The sequence below is a fragment of the Polistes canadensis genome, unplaced genomic scaffold, assembly GCF_001313835.1.
Source record: "Polistes canadensis isolate GaletaPanama2010 unplaced genomic scaffold, ASM131383v1 scaffold_3, whole genome shotgun sequence".
Classification (NCBI taxonomy): domain Eukaryota; kingdom Metazoa; phylum Arthropoda; class Insecta; order Hymenoptera; family Vespidae; genus Polistes; species Polistes canadensis.
Genome location: NW_014569550.1, coordinates 626,724 through 643,152, shown reverse-complemented (window position 1 = coordinate 643,152; position 16,429 = coordinate 626,724). Strand labels below are relative to the sequence as shown.

Sequence of the window (16,429 nt, the reverse complement as noted above, 5' to 3'; positions counted from 1 at the left end):
AAACTTTCGTTATTATATATATATATATATATCAATATAATATTAATAATAATAATAATAATAATAATAATAATAATTAAAAAAAGGCTTAGTGGCTTAGTGGCTTTGGACTAATTAATCGGATGGATTTACATTGAACAGGCAGGTCTTTATCGGCGATTTCCCCTTCGATCAATCTAGACTCTCGGCGTCATTGCACAAAGATAGATTCGCAACTACCCCATAATCTACGTCACTGAGTTTATGAGGCTTGAAAAGGCCATTCGGCTGCACCTTTGGCGGTCGAGCTAAAGGACGTGATTATACGACTCAATGAAAAGCTCTCTCTCTTTCTCTTTCTCTTTCTCTCTCTTTCACCTCTCTCCTCTCTCTCTCTCTCTCTCTCTCTCTCTCTCTTCTCTCTTTTTTCTTTTTTTCTCTCGTTTTCACTCTTTTCCGCGTTAGCCTCAAAATCGATGATACGAGTCATCGACTTTATCCCCTGTGGAGAATAAGAGAACGAACGAACTTCGTAAAGAGTCCGACGATGTATAGAAACGCATTAACGCGCGAAATGGTATTACCGAGTAAACACCATTCTTTATCACCACCATATCTCTATCCCTTCCCTTCCACTCCACTCTGCCCCAATTCTCCCAATTCCACCGATTCTCCCAATTTGCGTTCATTTTATTTTCCTTTAACACTTTTCTGCTTTCTCCTATATATATATATATATATTTTTGTTTGTTTGTTTTGCGAGAGTCTGATTGTCCTTTGTATTATCGTGAATTTTTTGTTCACGCGTAAGGCCCTTAATTGAATTAAAAGTTTCTTGGTAATTGTGGTTAAAATTATTATTTTTTCTTTTTTACGATAGTAAAATAAGTTTCTTGTTACCACATATCGTAAAATAGGAAGCTCGTAATAAACGCTTTTTAACAATCTAAATGAAATTTATTTCAAAGTAAAATATCGAAGGAAGTTTTGTTTTTAAATATTGGTTTAACAAATTTAATCGATTCGTATCAATTTACTGTAACATTTAACGAAGGGAAACGATCCTAGAAAACTTTCCGGATAATTTAATAATTTCCTGAATCGTATGTTGGAACATATGTATGTATGAGTATAGTTAAAACCCATTTCTACTTTTAGAAGTGTGTCTGTGTTTGCGTATGTGTTTATGTATATGTGCGAATGGAACAGCACACATTAAGGGAAGTTTTAGACAAAGTTCTCGTTCAAAGTTTAGTTTGTACGTTCACGTATACTCCCACAGTTAGATAAAAAAAGTAAGGTTGGGAAGGAGAAAGTAAAAACAAGCTTTCCATCCTAATGGATTTTCGGTAATTATACTCCCACGCGCTGTATACATATCTATAGTCGCGGTCTACCGGTTACGAGATATTTATTAAAAAAAAAAAAAAAAAAACATTTTTATTATACTTATATATATATATGTATATAAAAAATTAGACGATGTGTATTATTGAAAATATAAAAAAAAAAAAAAAAAACACATTTTTACTTGTACAATGTATTTTTAATGAGTAAATTGAGTAGCCTTTGTGTAAACTTTCGTTATTATATATATATATATATATAAAATATCAAATTTGTTTTTCTTTCCCATCGAATGAAATTTAAAAATTACGTTCGTCAAAAGTTTTCGCAAAAAGATATTTCTATAAGAATTTTTATACATAATTTGAGAACCTCACCTTCCTCCCAACCGCCCTCTCCCTCCCCCCCCCCAAAAAAAAAAGAAAAAAAAAGAGAGAGAGAGTATATACGGAGAAAAAGTATGAATATATTATTTGTGAGAAACGAGATGCCGTAAAGAAAGACAGCTCGTTAAGATGTTGAGACTTTAAGGCGTCGTCGAGACGTTTTCTGAAATCGAAAAGAATCTTCTAGTTATTTCTTTCTACCATCTTCTTATATACGATAATATAACTATACCTATATTTGTGCCTACTGGTACCATCATTGGCTGACGCCATCTTGAAAGGTACTTTAAACCAATTTATTAGCTTCGTTTTTAATCGTCACTTTCATCGTTTGTCTCTCACGCCTTGTTGGACCTCTTGGAACCATAGAACAAGATGGTCTATTCCCTTAAGAGCTATTCAGGGAAAAATTATAACAGAATCCTTCTTCTTAACGTGAGTATATTTTTGACCTTATAAACATCTCCATTAAAAAGACATCTCTATGTATCATTAATGTAAATTTATATAAAAATATAATGATTTTACATTTTTATTATTATTATACATTTGACGCGAATTTTTATTTAATTATGCTCATGTAATACATCACTATTTTTAAAAGGATCAAATTAACAGTAATTAATTGTATTTATATTATATTTTTCTCATTGTGTTTTATTCCGGTTTAAATAATTTAAATAACGAAAACTGTTCGCAATATATAAACCAGGTTCTATTTTCACCTTCTTAATTTTTTTCTTTTTAAATAAAGAAGCGTGCTGAAAGGAAATATTATTTGAATCTCATTGAAATATCTAGAAAAAAAAAAAGAAAAAGAAAACAGTGATCAATTTAATTCGCGTTACTGTTTCAGCTAAATATGTGACAAATGTGATACGAGTCTTACGTTTAGTACTCCCGTGCTAAGAATTTTCTTCCCAATCTTTTTTTTTTTTGATCTCTTTGAAACTTCATTACTAGAATTCGAGTGACAAATTATAAAACAATCCGTTAGGTTAACCGTTCTCCTCGGTTAGTCAAACAAGCAATTTCAAACAAAGGAAACCAATTGAACAGGACCGCAAATACAATTAATTTGTATCAAATTGCTTCGTTTAATCGATTTTCGACTTTAGTTTATATTTTTTTTTTTTTTTTAACAATCCCCGTTCTTTGTTCAAAGTAACGAATACTTTACTTTGCATAGGTTGTTATAAATAATTGACAACAAATCACTGTCACTCATATCGAAAAGTTTTATCCCTTTTTAACTATTATATTAAACGATTACGAAATAGAAAGAGAACGAAAAAAAAAAAGAATTCGCATAACTCGATTGAATAACAATATCTGGTTAATACCATTCGTAACGAAGAAAATTAATAAAGCGTTTATCTAGTTTGACATTACTCTGACCCAATTATGCCTTGAATAAATACGAAAGTCAATTAATCACGAAAACTTTGATTGGTCATATGAAGTTTTTATTCCCATGATTGATTCGAAGGAGAAAAGAAAATGGTCATCTATTTTTCAAATTATTTACCAGATTATTATGATTATTTAAATATCGAAACCAATTCGTCCTAATAAATTATAGATTATTAATGTTATTTAAAAAAAAATACATATATATATAATTTAGATAATTAATATTATTTATGATCAAATGATTTGTAAAATTGCGATCCGGATTTACGAGTATTATGAAGATTATGCATCTGATAAGACAAATGGTATTGATACAATGTAACATATTAGACAAACGATTTAAAAAAGATGTATCAAGATCGTGTAAGTATAGATAAATAATACGATTTCCGTGACAAGCATGATAGAATGTTTAAGTGCGTATTGATTGTAAGAACCTGTATTTCTCTATGCGCATATACGTATGCGCGTATATTATACGCTTTATGTAAAGTAGTCATACGTGCATGGTTTTCGATAGAACGCACGTACAGAAATATAATATTTGTTTAAATTAAATAAATAAATAAAAAACAAATTCACGAAGAACATCAATATACAAAACACGATTTTGATCGAGTTAAACTTTGATTTCATTTCTTTTTCCTATTTCATATTATATGTACGATATTTTCATTAATTTCCTATAACACGCGTTTATATTTATAAAAATAATTAATCTTACTATTATAGTGTTGAAATAATTATAGAAATTTGTGAAAAGAAAAAGACATAATTAATCACACGAGAGAGAGAAAGATTGCTGTAATACATAAAATTATATATTCATACCTAACAATTAATGGCAACAAGTGTAAAAACGAAAATTCGTTTCCCCATTCTACTACCCTGTAATCAAAGTTTAAAAATCAGGGGTAGAAAAAAATGGAAATTACTTTATAGGGGTAGAATCAACGAAGAGAATGCTAGTGCTAGTATTATTTATCGCTTCAATCAGATTTCGTTTGATAGAGGGTAGAGTGTAGAGAATAGAGGTGTACACAAGAGGAGGATTTAAGGGTAAAGAAAGAAGTAGAAGAAGAAAGGTGGAAAAGAAAAGTGCGCTTGCGGTTTCGCATTCGATGAGGAAGAGGGGATTGTAGAAAAGGGTAGAAAGGTAGTGGAAAGGTGGTGAGTTGGGGGCAGGAGGATAAAGTGAAACGAGTCGAGATGAGTTGAAGTGAGGTGAGGTGAGGTGAGGTGAGGTGAGGTGAGGTGAGGTGAGGTGAGGGGAGGTGAGGTGAGGTGAGGTGAGGTGAGGTGAAGTGAGGTGAGGTGAGGTTAGGTAAGGTGAGGTGAGGTGAGGTGCAGTGAGGGTCATTCTTCGTGCGTTCTCGTGCGTTCTCGTGCGTACTCGTGCTGCCGACTCACCGGGTAGGGAGAAAGTTCGTCGTGCAGGATCACCCAACGGCGAGCGTCGCGACGACTCCCAAAAGACAAGCACGCGGAGTATGGTATCATGGTGGTGGTGTGTGAGCGTCTGCCTGCTATGAGAAGGAGGGAGAACTTGTAGGGTGTAAGCAAGATGATCCTGCTCTTCGTTTTCCTTCAAACGTCTTCCTCGTTTACTTCTTCTTCTTCTTCTTCCTTTTCCTCTTCCTCTTCTTATTCTTATTTCTCTTATTATTGTTCTCCTTCGCGTCAACCTGGTTGCGCGAGGTAACGGATGCGCGCGCGTGCGCGTATGCGCGCAGATGCGCGCGTGTGCGCGCCTCTACCCTCCAGTGCGCCTACACCAAGGCAACCCCGTTACGCGACGAAGCGGGACGGACGCCGCCGATGAATACACGACCGAGCGCACGAGAGAGCACGACTTGACACTCGGATTTAGCGACTACTAGGAGAAGGGGTAAACTGCTCTACTATTGGCTCTAACTCTCAGCGCCGCCGACTATTCTACGGTCATCTGACGGCCGCTACGGGAAACTTTAAAGAGACGTGGAACGCTACCCTCGCGAGTCGCGCCTGCTTATTTCAATGAAAATCAATGGGAGAGAGAGAGAGAGAAAGAGAGAGAGAGAGAGAGAGAAAGAAAATTAAAGATACATGGGATACTTCTTACCATGCATATGTATTCTTTTTTTTCCTTTCAGTTATTATTTCATTATATTTTTTACTTCCTTTTTAAATATTTTTTCTATAAATAGGATATACAATAAGATTGAGTTCGTTTATAATTTTTCTATTTTTTTTTTTTTATAGAATAAACTCGATGCTATATCGTAATTTATTAAATCATGTTAGTTTTGGAAAAAGGTAGATAATTTTAATCACGATCCAGTCCATATCGATTATCGATAGTACATTCGATATCCCATTTATTTCGAGAGATATTCGCGTAACTGTTGATTGGAACAAAATAATTTTGAAAATTATAAAGAGGGGTAAAGAGAATAGAGATATAGAGAGGCTTGTCATTTAATTTTAGCATGATTCCCTTGTAGCCAATGAATGATGCTCGCAGGGGCATGTCTCACGATAACCAGGGAGTTGGTTGCAGTATCGATCCAAACTTTACGCACCTGGAGCGCACCTTCCAGTGCAACTCCAAACGAAACAAAACTCGCATCTTACTAAGTCCTGATTCAACTATTATCTAAACAATTCCCGTTTATTTTCAAATAGTCACGTTTTTCTTTAACTGATCTATAATAAAAGAAAGGAAACGTTGATCTTATTTCTTTTTATTTTAGGAAATATATTTCCCAATTTTTATTCTGTTTTATTAAATAATCATTTATTTCTAAATATACACATTTTTCTATAATTGGTCTAAAAAAAGAAAAGCAAACATGGATTTTTCCTCTTTTTATTTTGGGAAAATTCATTTTCCAATTTGTCCTGTTTTACATTAATCCCGATGTTCGATAAGCTTGCCAAACCCTTTAATCCAAATTAAATTTGTTTATAATTTCAAATAATTATTTCGCGTTTTATAACATGTTGGATAGAAATTGAATGATGCTAACGTAATAATATTTATTATAACGTACGTTCCTTCCCTAGGCGAGAAAATAATAAAACGAGATAAATATAAATAACTAATCGTGTTAATTATTTTCATTTGATACTCGCCCACAATATCTCTCTAATCAATCTACATACATAAATAGATTATAAAGAAAACTCAACATCGATCTAAATAATATTGTTAACAATTAATAAACATTTATAATAATCTATTTCATAATTGTTTCATATTTATCGAGTTCAACGAGACTATGACCTAGCTGTTACCATTCGATAAAATGTTTACGAAGGTTTTCTCAAGGTGCTATAAAAAAATATGAAGAAAAAAAAAAAAGAAGAAAAAAATATAAAAAGGTCAACCACGAGACGCATTTGACTAGAAGATTGGATGCATTTATGTATATACACTTTATATACTTAATGGTATAAAAAAAATAATAATAATTAAACATTTTACAATGATGTAATATTATAAGTTAACATGTAAACAACATTTACATAGAAATTTATGAGTGTTGGTAGAATTTAATCGATTTTCTCTATAAAAAGTTTATCGATAAATAAATAAACGCGATAAGAGTGTTATGTAACTGCAATAAACTCACCCCTAAGAAAGGCCAGCTGATCCTCCGTAGAATGATGCCACCCTCGCTACGGTATCTGACTTCCGATTTAAATATACCGTCAAACGAAGAAAGTTTCGATAATAGTTTCATCCTTCAAAAAGATCATACAAAAGTATTCCTTTTCTTTTTCCACGAATTGCATCGATAATTTGTTTATTTAAAACATTTATATCGACATTTTGAAATCGTCAAAGCAATACGGACGATATAATATCATGAAATCATTCCTCGTATTTCGAACTTTTCTTGTTTTTGTTACACAAAGAATAGAATGCGTAAATAATACTCTGAAATGAAAAATGAATGTTAAATTCGATGTGTTTAATAAATAAGAAAATAGCAGTATTGTTTATATCAATATAATATATTGAACATTTCTAATTTGATTTATTTAAATTAAAAAAAACAACAAAATTTCGACATAATGCTAATTATATCTTCACTTTTTAATAAAAATATTTTTAAAAATAGTGTTTAAACGATAATAACATAGAACTCAATAGTAACATAATTTTTAAAGGTCACAGTCCGTCTATTACGTTTAAATCTAATTGTAAGTGCACTTAAAAACCGTCCTCATTGTCAATACCGTAAAAGTAACAAACCCGATAAGGGATATCTGATCCCACTGACTGCACTAGCATCTGTTCGTCGCATAATGCTATTTTATTAGTATGTCTTGTCAAATGAAAATAACAATCCGTTTGACGTATCTGACATGAGCTAAATGACGTAAAACGTAAATCTAAATTTTTATAAACTTTTTACATTCCCTCACCCCGTACCTCTTTTTTTTTTTTATAGATTCGAAAAAAATTCTTGTCGATGGCTTCGATAGATACTAATATACATTCTGCGTGTTTTATATATATATATTTAATAATTTAATTAAATAATTAATTAATTTTTAATAAGAATAACTATATATATATCAGGGTTTCGCAACCCTTAAACTTGAGCAAATATTTTCGTGACCCCGTATATAAACTCTATACTATCTTCCCTTTCACTATCATAAACTCACAGACGCATTATAGGCGTAGTGTTGTCAAACTGGTTTAGAATTACTTTTCGATCGTTACGCGTCCAGAAAGTTTTTAATTTTGCTTAAATTTCTACGAGCCTGTATGGAGTCGCTGGTGTATGATAATCTCACACTTTGAAAAATCCTTATATATATATATATATATATATATATTTATTAATTTAATTTAATAATCAATTATATATGACTTTAAAAAAAATAACTTGGTGTATAAATTAAAAATTTGCATTATTTATATTAAATAAAATATATAGTATAAAAATTGGTTCTTACCGAAAATGTAAATAGAACGTGTCGGCAGAAGAGATTTGTTAGTCGATATGTCAAAGAGAGGAATTCAAGGACACTATTTCAAGTAACATCTGTAAGGAGGATTTGTGGTTGATCGTATTGAAAAGAATTCTTACACGAGATTTTCTTTAACTTCTTCTTTTCCTCTTCTTTTTCTTCTATTGTATTTTAACTTGTTAGTATTATCTTTTTCCTTTGTTTGCTTATTATATCTTTATATATGTATAGATATATAAAACGCACACATACGCGATCATAAAGTTCATGAAAATCTTATTTGTAGCATTAAAATGTCAGCAGATCAAGAAGAGAATTTATAAACCGTCTTGATACTAACACAGCCCCCAAGGAATAACCTTGGCCTCTATTTGCACTCCTAGATCATCGACACCAATCACTGTAAAATGAAATTTATTTAATTCTCTATATATAAAATAAAAGAAAAAACAAAATGGTTTACCATCTTCTTGATCGAACGATTAATTATTTTCCGAGTATTAAATTTATTAATCGCGTTATTAATAATAAATATTTGTTATTAACTTCACACTATTTAATTGTAACTAATTAACTTTTACTTTTCTTCTGGTTCCCGCTCTTTATCTATATTATATTTTCTCGGTAATATTAAATTTAAGATTTTAGTACCAAAAGTAAACGTTTGAGTGTGCTGATGTCTGCTTTTTCTTCGAAAAAACGATACAAGTAGCGCCATCTAGTCAAACGAAAGGTAACTACCTTGTTTTTTTATTTAATATACACCATAAGCTTATCGTAAACCCATAAACAACGTCTACAAAAATACATAAAATATAAAAGTTCAACTATGCACTTAAATGTTAATTTGTATATGAAATCATTTTAAATTAGTTATAAGGAATGCACTAAATATCTGACAAATCATTTCAAGTTGCTGATATTAAAATAAAAAATATTCATAACTGACAATGAGATAAAGATAATTTTCTTTAACAATAACGTTTATTTTTTATTTTTCATATTTATTATTAATAAAAGCTTTATGTATAAAACGCATCTGTACATTCGTAATATCATTAAAGATCGTAGTCAGTCTCTCTCTACACACACGCAAACCAATTACGAACGTTTATATATAATTTTTGTTTTCTTTTTTCTTTTCATGTCAGTTTGAATTATGTTAATCGAACACATAAATATATCAGAAAGTAATATACATTAAACATAAAAGCACATATGATATTAACATAAAGCTTATCGTATGTGCTAGACTCCGTATCGACGATTATTAATGAACTTTCTTGCTCGTCTTTTTTTTCTTCTTTATCTTTTTTCATTTTCTTTGGAATCGTATGTGTTAGATCTATTTTCCTTCATAATCGATGAAATCCCATTAAGAATCTCAATATATCACAATAATTACGCTTATAGGAAACAAAAGTTATATATATATTTTCCTGGCACAATAATAAAAAAGATGATTGATCTTTTATTCAATTAGATGTACGATTAGCCGGATATGTTTCAATTCGAAACTAATTAATCGGTATTATTTAATTCCTATAATAATATTTTTTACGTATGTCAATAGGTTTAAAAAATTCATTTCAGCAAATGAAATAGATTTTCAAGCTAATATTTGTCTACATATATTCGTTGCAATTTAAAAAATGAGGATTTAAGATAGTTAAATAGTAATAGTCAAAATTATGTGAGATCTATATAAATGAGATAATTGTACTTATTCGTTCGATTCTTTGGTTAGCAAAGTATCATATTTACTTGCTGTAACAAAAAAATCTTTCTAAGTAAATGAAAAAAAAATTCTAAATACCATCTATTGCTGTATCTTTCTCTTTCTTTCTTTTTTCCTAAAGTGAGTTCTATTAGCTTTGTACTCTAGGACTAAGAAAAATATTTTCACGTAATTATTTTAAAACTGTCACGACCTATTCGCGTTTCTCAAATTCGTGTTGTAAATTAAAAGGAACTGTTGTGTTATGAGATAAATAATTAGGATTATCAATTGAAAAAATTCGCAATATTCGACAGCATAAGAAATAAATTATTGCATTAAGTATTGCATTTCTGCAATGCGTGTTAAATCGCATACAAATGTTGTAATTGAATCAACGAATCGTATGCCGTGATTTACCACTTCATTATTGTAATAAACTAAGTTGAAAACGAATCATCCAGAGTTAAATTACCAGATGAATTTCTGCTATCTGGCGATTGCATCGCAATATATCGTTTACGTAAGATCTCTTGTAAGTCATTGCACGGACTATTTACACGTTTCATTTGTAACGGCCGACCCCCGGGAGATCTAAACATGCAGAAAATTATGCGATATCGTGTTATCGATCTATACTCTTTTCTCATTTTATTGTTTCATTCTACTTTACCTTGCAATTGGCCTCAATTTGACTTTACCGATATCTTTTAATATGTCACCCATTGATTTTTGAGTATTTAATGGCACTTTTTTACGATCTTCAATTTTGTGATCTTGTAAACTTGCTCTCCTAGCAATATGCGGTGTGGAGGGAGGCGGAAGAGGTGGTGGTGGCGGTGGTGATTTAAAATCTTCTTTCTCGCTGGACAACGATGCAGCCGATGCATCTATAATCAAGAATATTTTCTTTTCTATGAAAATATATATATATCTTTCTACTTACTATCTTTAAAAAGTTATTTCATAAATATTCAAATTTATATAAACACGTATTACATAATACTTACATTGAGATTGTTTACTACTTTTAACTATTACCGATATCTGTTCTCTGAGCTCTTGTAATTCTTGTTCTAAAGCAAGCAACCGAATTTCTGAACCAAAACTAATTGGTTCTAATAAATCTGGTCTGCTACCTAGCAACCTACCACTATAAAAATAACAGAATGATATTAATTACGTGTTCGATAAATGTAACATAATTTATTATAATAATCGTTATAACAAACCTTCCAGGTCCATAACCATTAGAATCAACATAATCACTGCTAGTTTCTTCATTGATCATAGAACTTGTCATAGAATGCAGAGGTGTTACACTTACATAAATTTTTGGTGGTGGTCTTAAAGGTAAAAATGATCCAATTCTGCGAACAATACTCCTTCTTTTTCCATAATATTTAGGTGCTTCACCCATCTAAAATAAAAAAATGGTTGAGTTATTTTATGTTTTATTAATAAAAATAATTAATTGTTATACAACTCCTAATGTTACGTCCTAATTGAAATGTAGAAATTTAGGTTAATAGTAATACTTGTGAATAGGGTACAATAAAAGTTTACCTTTCAAATTTATAAAATGTTATTCCGAAAATGTGTTTCTTTTAAGTTACAATTCCAATATAATACATGAACACGTGCAAGATATCTGGCTGGGTACATCAGGGTCATTCAAAATTTAAAACAAAAATAACTTCTTTACTTGACGCAACATACATATGACTGCACAACGACAGGTTGTTGAAAAGCAACGTAACCAAGCGAAACAAAAAAGCCATAAACTATATAATATAACCTAGAACTTCGGGAGATCTGAGAGTTTATCTCATATATATTTCACAATGCATGAAATATAAGAACGAAGTAGAACGTACTACCCTAACTTGTAAAATCTGCAATTTCATTGTCATTTTTTAAATGACTTTACCGACCGTAAGTAACTTTTACTTCGTAGTAATTTTTTTCTACATAAGTGGCGAAAGTGCATTTACGTTTAAAACAGTTATTTCACGTTCATCATCCATAACGTAACAAAGTCAGATAAATAACTAACATTAGGTGCTCTTGTAGATTTGTGCACGTATAATTTAATAGAATATTTTAATCTATAAGTAACATGTGGAAATTCGTAACACGAGGTATTCGTGAAACATTGGAAAAACGAGGATGCCGTACCAATATTTATTCCCAAACTACACAAGAAAATAATACTCCAAATGAAATTAAAAAAACATCGTTAGCATGCAATCAAAAATTTGTCAGAGACAATTATTCCGCATATAGTAATGAGTTTTATGGATCCGCAAAATCCAAAGGTACTAAAGATAACAATGAAGGTACTAAATGGAACACTAAACATGGTTGGATCGATGCAGTTAGCTGGGTAACTATATTAAATCTTTTTCATTTCATTTTACTTCTTATGATTGACATATTAAATGTCAGTCATATATTAATAATAATAATGATTAATAAAATTATAATAAATATAACTTCAATAATTGAATTACTTTAAAATTTAATGTTACAATATTTAAATCTGATTAAATCTATCTCATACCTTATGTCTTTATATCTTTATCTCTGACTTTATGATAACACGATGCGCAATTTATAATTTATTTATATTGAATGAAATGTAACATTTACTTTGTAGAAAAAACTTAATTAATTTATATAGAAAATAAATATAATAAAATTGCTATATTCAATATGCGTAGTTATATTCATTATAAACAATTGAATGAACTAGTCAAATGTATGTTTACATTTATAATAATTAATAAACATGTATTTAAAATGAGTGTATATGTGCGCGTATGCGTTTGATTAATAATAAAATATTTGCTTTTTTTTTCTTTTGCAGTCTAGTGCATTAGCAGTTGGTTGGGTAGTGGGCCAATCTTTGTGTTTTCATAGAAAATTCTTTAATAAAGATAAATATGAATTATTCAACTTTGAAATCTCGCGATCATCCCAATATCGCTTATCCTATTTCCTCAATGGAATATTAAATTTACATCCACGAAATATACTACCTGTTACTAATTGCATAGATAATCCTAATAATTATATTAGTAAAGAAAACACTAAGGAAATAGAAGCTAATAGCAGATATGCTAAACCTTTTGGGCCTATCACAGTCGAAGAGGTAAGAATGCTGTTGCTAAGAAATTATATACTCTAAAGCTTAATATTACCAACTGTAATATATAATGAGATTAAAAATGTGATATGTACTTAACTTTAATTTTATTATTTTTAATTACTATCAACTATATTTAAATTTTAATTAAAAATCAAAAATGTGTGTGTGCATTTTACATTTGATATGTAGAAAATACTTATTTATACACTTATGTGTCTATAATATGTTTTATGTAATAAATAAATAATATATTTACTTATTCAGAAATATATATGTAATATAAAGATTTTATATTAATTATTTTTTTTTACACTTTTAATATTTTTTATTTAGTATTTTTGTGTTAAAAAATATATATATACATCATTATATAATACTTTTATTAATTTTTCTTTTAATATTGAATTCAAACCGAATATTCCTATTCCTCTATCCTCTAATATTTTCTTTACATTTAATTTTATCTTAAAAGTAGAAAAAAAATAATATAATATAGAAATAACGAATAACAGATTTTAAAATACGTAGATTGAAATGGTAGAAAATACTTATTTTTAAATACTTTTTAGAAATCTATGCATATTATTATTATACTTTTAGGCTTTCAATGAAGCCGTGGATGAACTCAATAAAGTTAATAATGTACTTATGGGAGAATTCGAATTGAATTACGGTATAAAAGCACTAGATGAAAAGCGTTACAACGACGCAGTTAATCATTTTTCAGCTGGGGCTAAATTGTCATCTCCTGCAAGTATGTTTAATCTTGGCCTATGCTATGAGTTAGGACTCGGAACGTTAGTAGATTATGCGAAGGTACATAACAAATTTAAAATGAACAAATAAATTATATAAATAATTATATTAGGAAAGAAAGAAATTCATAAATCCATTGTTTTTAGGCTGCAAGCTATTACGATCATGCAGCGAAACACGGTCATGCGGATGCAATGTACAATTTGGGAGTTTTTCATGCCCAAGGAAAAGGTGGTCTTGTTTTAGATCTGGACCGAGCACGTTTATATTTTACCAAAGCTGCTAAATTAGGTCAGATTCAAGCACAGAAAGCACTCGAATTAGAAAACATTGCAGATCAATCATCAAGTAGTAGCGATAACATTTCAATCGCTTCAAGTAACGATAATTATTCGTTAAAAGTCGATTATTTTGATCATGAAAAAGCTACTGACAAGTTATATACAAAACTAAAATATAACGAACAGTTGCATAATGAGTATAACTTAAAAACGTGTGAGTATCAAAACGTACAAAAAATTCCAAATGATACAGAAATATTGTTAAATTATTTAGGATTAACAGAACCGAATCTAGTGTCAGTTTCAAATCATTTGGACGATTATAGAGTACAATGTTAAATATTTACGGAATTACAGGAATAAACTATTTAAGTACAATGCGATATAATCGTATAGTATTACGAAATTTATATTAAAGAGAAAAATAAGTTACATATTTTTCATACATTATCTAAAGATGTTTTCTTTCATATTTTATAAATATTTCATTGTTTTATCATCGGTTTTAATCATAGCTCACTAAAGTGTTGTTAGAATTTTATGTATTCTGTAAGAGATTACATAAAATCATTTTTAACTTGTGTAAACATTTTTTAAGATATACTTTAATCTCTATTAAGTAAGTGTGATTTGTATGTAATTATTTAAAAATATACTGACATTGCTGTGTTACACGGTGAATAATATAAAATTTCAATGAAAAAGAAAAAAAAAATATGATAGTGCTGTATATTCAAAGAGAATGATTTTATCTGATAGAATAAAATTAAGAATATTTTTTTATATGTGTAAATATATTATTTACATATTAAAAAATATTTCCGATTTTAATGATTATTTTTTTATCTTAAATATCATTAAACCTATAAACGCGGTAATTCTTTACGTATTTAAGATAAAAAGATTCTAAATAAAATAAAAATCATATTAAAAAAAATTGCACCTTTATTAACAATACAAAATATTTTCTATTATCACATTAAATTTGAAGTAATCATTGTATTACCAATGCGCATCGTGTATATGAACAGTTTTTTGTATAAATAATGAATGACTGGCATACAAACTTAGCTTAGAATCCGCATCCATCCATCTAACATTACAAGCATCATCTCCAGCCGTTAAAGGTAATTGTCCGAAAGTATTATTATCTCCGTCGTGAAAATTTTGTGCCACAGTTTCTATCCAAGCATTATCTGTATTTCTAGGATCGTCGACATAACCCTTGAAAATATCAGTACCATTGGTAAAAAATAAATTCATATTTGCTTCCATTTCTTTACGCTTGGCAAAATCATTTTCTAATAAATTCATAGCTTCTTCCATAAACTCTCGCTTCAACGTAGCAGAAATCTTTTCTCCTGGATCTACCATACCTCCAGGTATTGCCCACTCTTTGCAATCTTTCCTCAAAATAGCCACAAATTGCAATATAGGTTTGTTAGTAGTTTCATCTTTTTCCAACATATCTTTATCATTTCTTTTCCATCGTGTAACAATTGGATCTGCGGCATGATTTGGTCCCCAACGACCTAAAATGCCTCTTCCAACTATACCTGTTCTACCAACAGGATTCAAAGGATAACCATCTTCGCTTATAACATATTCTCCCATGTAACTTCGTCGATCAACTGATCCTACATAAAAAGAGTAAAATACCATTAAAATTGATAATTGTATATATATATATTTCTTACTATCAATAAAATTTCAAGTTTATAATAAAAAAATAAACAAATATATAATTATTGTTTTGTATATCAGGAATAATTGTTGTACCATCTAATGCATTCCATTTTGGTTTGAAACAAGAATCTTCAAGTACTGGATCTGCCCAAGGTTTATTTAATATATTAGGTGAAGTATGTTTAACTGGTTTATATTCAGGATATTCTACATTCCATGATATTTTGTTATCTTCTACTTTAAATCTTTGAATATCGGTATGCGGATAAAATCCTTTTCTACATTTATTATGAATCATTTTGAATAATCTACTGCACATATGTATAAGCTTCACTTTTGTTCTACTTCATATAAAAAATGTGTGATTAATAATATAACCAATAATTTTGTCTTTATTATACTCTAATCGAATTCTATGTATTTTAATATATATATACAGAATGTTCTATAGCCGGTGGTACAAGCAAACAGGGGATAATTCTACATAAAAAACTAAATGAAAAATATCAAATCAAATTTCTTTATATAAGGGTTTGCTTTTGAGAAAAATAGGTTTAAACATTTGTCGAGTACATGTGAACTTAACTGAACTCGCAATCTTGAAAATTAAAAGTCTTGTTCGATAAACATAAAAGTAGAATTGATACAAAAGATATCATCATACTAACAATATTTGCAAACCTATTTAAAAACCAAACATGTTCTCCAAAATATCGGAGATTAAGATAATGAAATTCGTTAAGCT

The 16,429-nt window shown here is 29.6% G+C and overlaps 3 protein-coding genes across 3 annotated transcripts; 1 reads left to right on the top strand and 2 right to left on the bottom strand.

The window, feature by feature from the left end:
• Nucleotides 1-9,076: 9,076 nt before the first annotated feature.
• Nucleotides 9,077-11,595, bottom strand: LOC106787077 (mitochondrial fission regulator 1-like). Its single transcript, XM_014749118.1, has 5 exons — nt 11,377-11,595; nt 11,043-11,230; nt 10,821-10,963; nt 10,484-10,700; nt 9,077-10,404 (listed from the first exon to the last, which is right to left on the bottom strand). The coding sequence occupies exons 2-5, from the start codon at nt 11,228-11,230 to the stop codon at nt 10,251-10,253; spliced, it is 702 nt and encodes a 233-aa protein (XP_014604604.1). The 5' UTR covers nt 11,377-11,595; the 3' UTR covers nt 9,077-10,250.
• Nucleotides 11,596-11,782: 187 nt separating this feature from the next.
• On the top strand, nt 11,783-14,773 carry LOC106786763. The gene is made up of 4 exons (XM_014748521.1): nt 11,783-12,196; nt 12,680-12,964; nt 13,562-13,777; nt 13,864-14,773. Exons 1-4 carry the CDS (start codon nt 11,930-11,932, stop codon nt 14,335-14,337), a joined length of 1,242 nt encoding a protein of 413 aa, XP_014604007.1. The 5' UTR covers nt 11,783-11,929; the 3' UTR covers nt 14,338-14,773.
• Nucleotides 14,774-14,925: 152 nt separating this feature from the next.
• On the bottom strand, nt 14,926-16,346 carry LOC106786769 (ADP-ribose pyrophosphatase, mitochondrial). The gene is made up of 2 exons (XM_014748533.1): nt 15,778-16,346; nt 14,926-15,635 (listed from the first exon to the last, which is right to left on the bottom strand). The coding sequence occupies exons 1-2, from the start codon at nt 16,001-16,003 to the stop codon at nt 15,001-15,003; spliced, it is 861 nt and encodes a 286-aa protein (XP_014604019.1). The 5' UTR covers nt 16,004-16,346; the 3' UTR covers nt 14,926-15,000.
• Between the last annotated feature and the right edge of the window lie 83 nt (nt 16,347-16,429).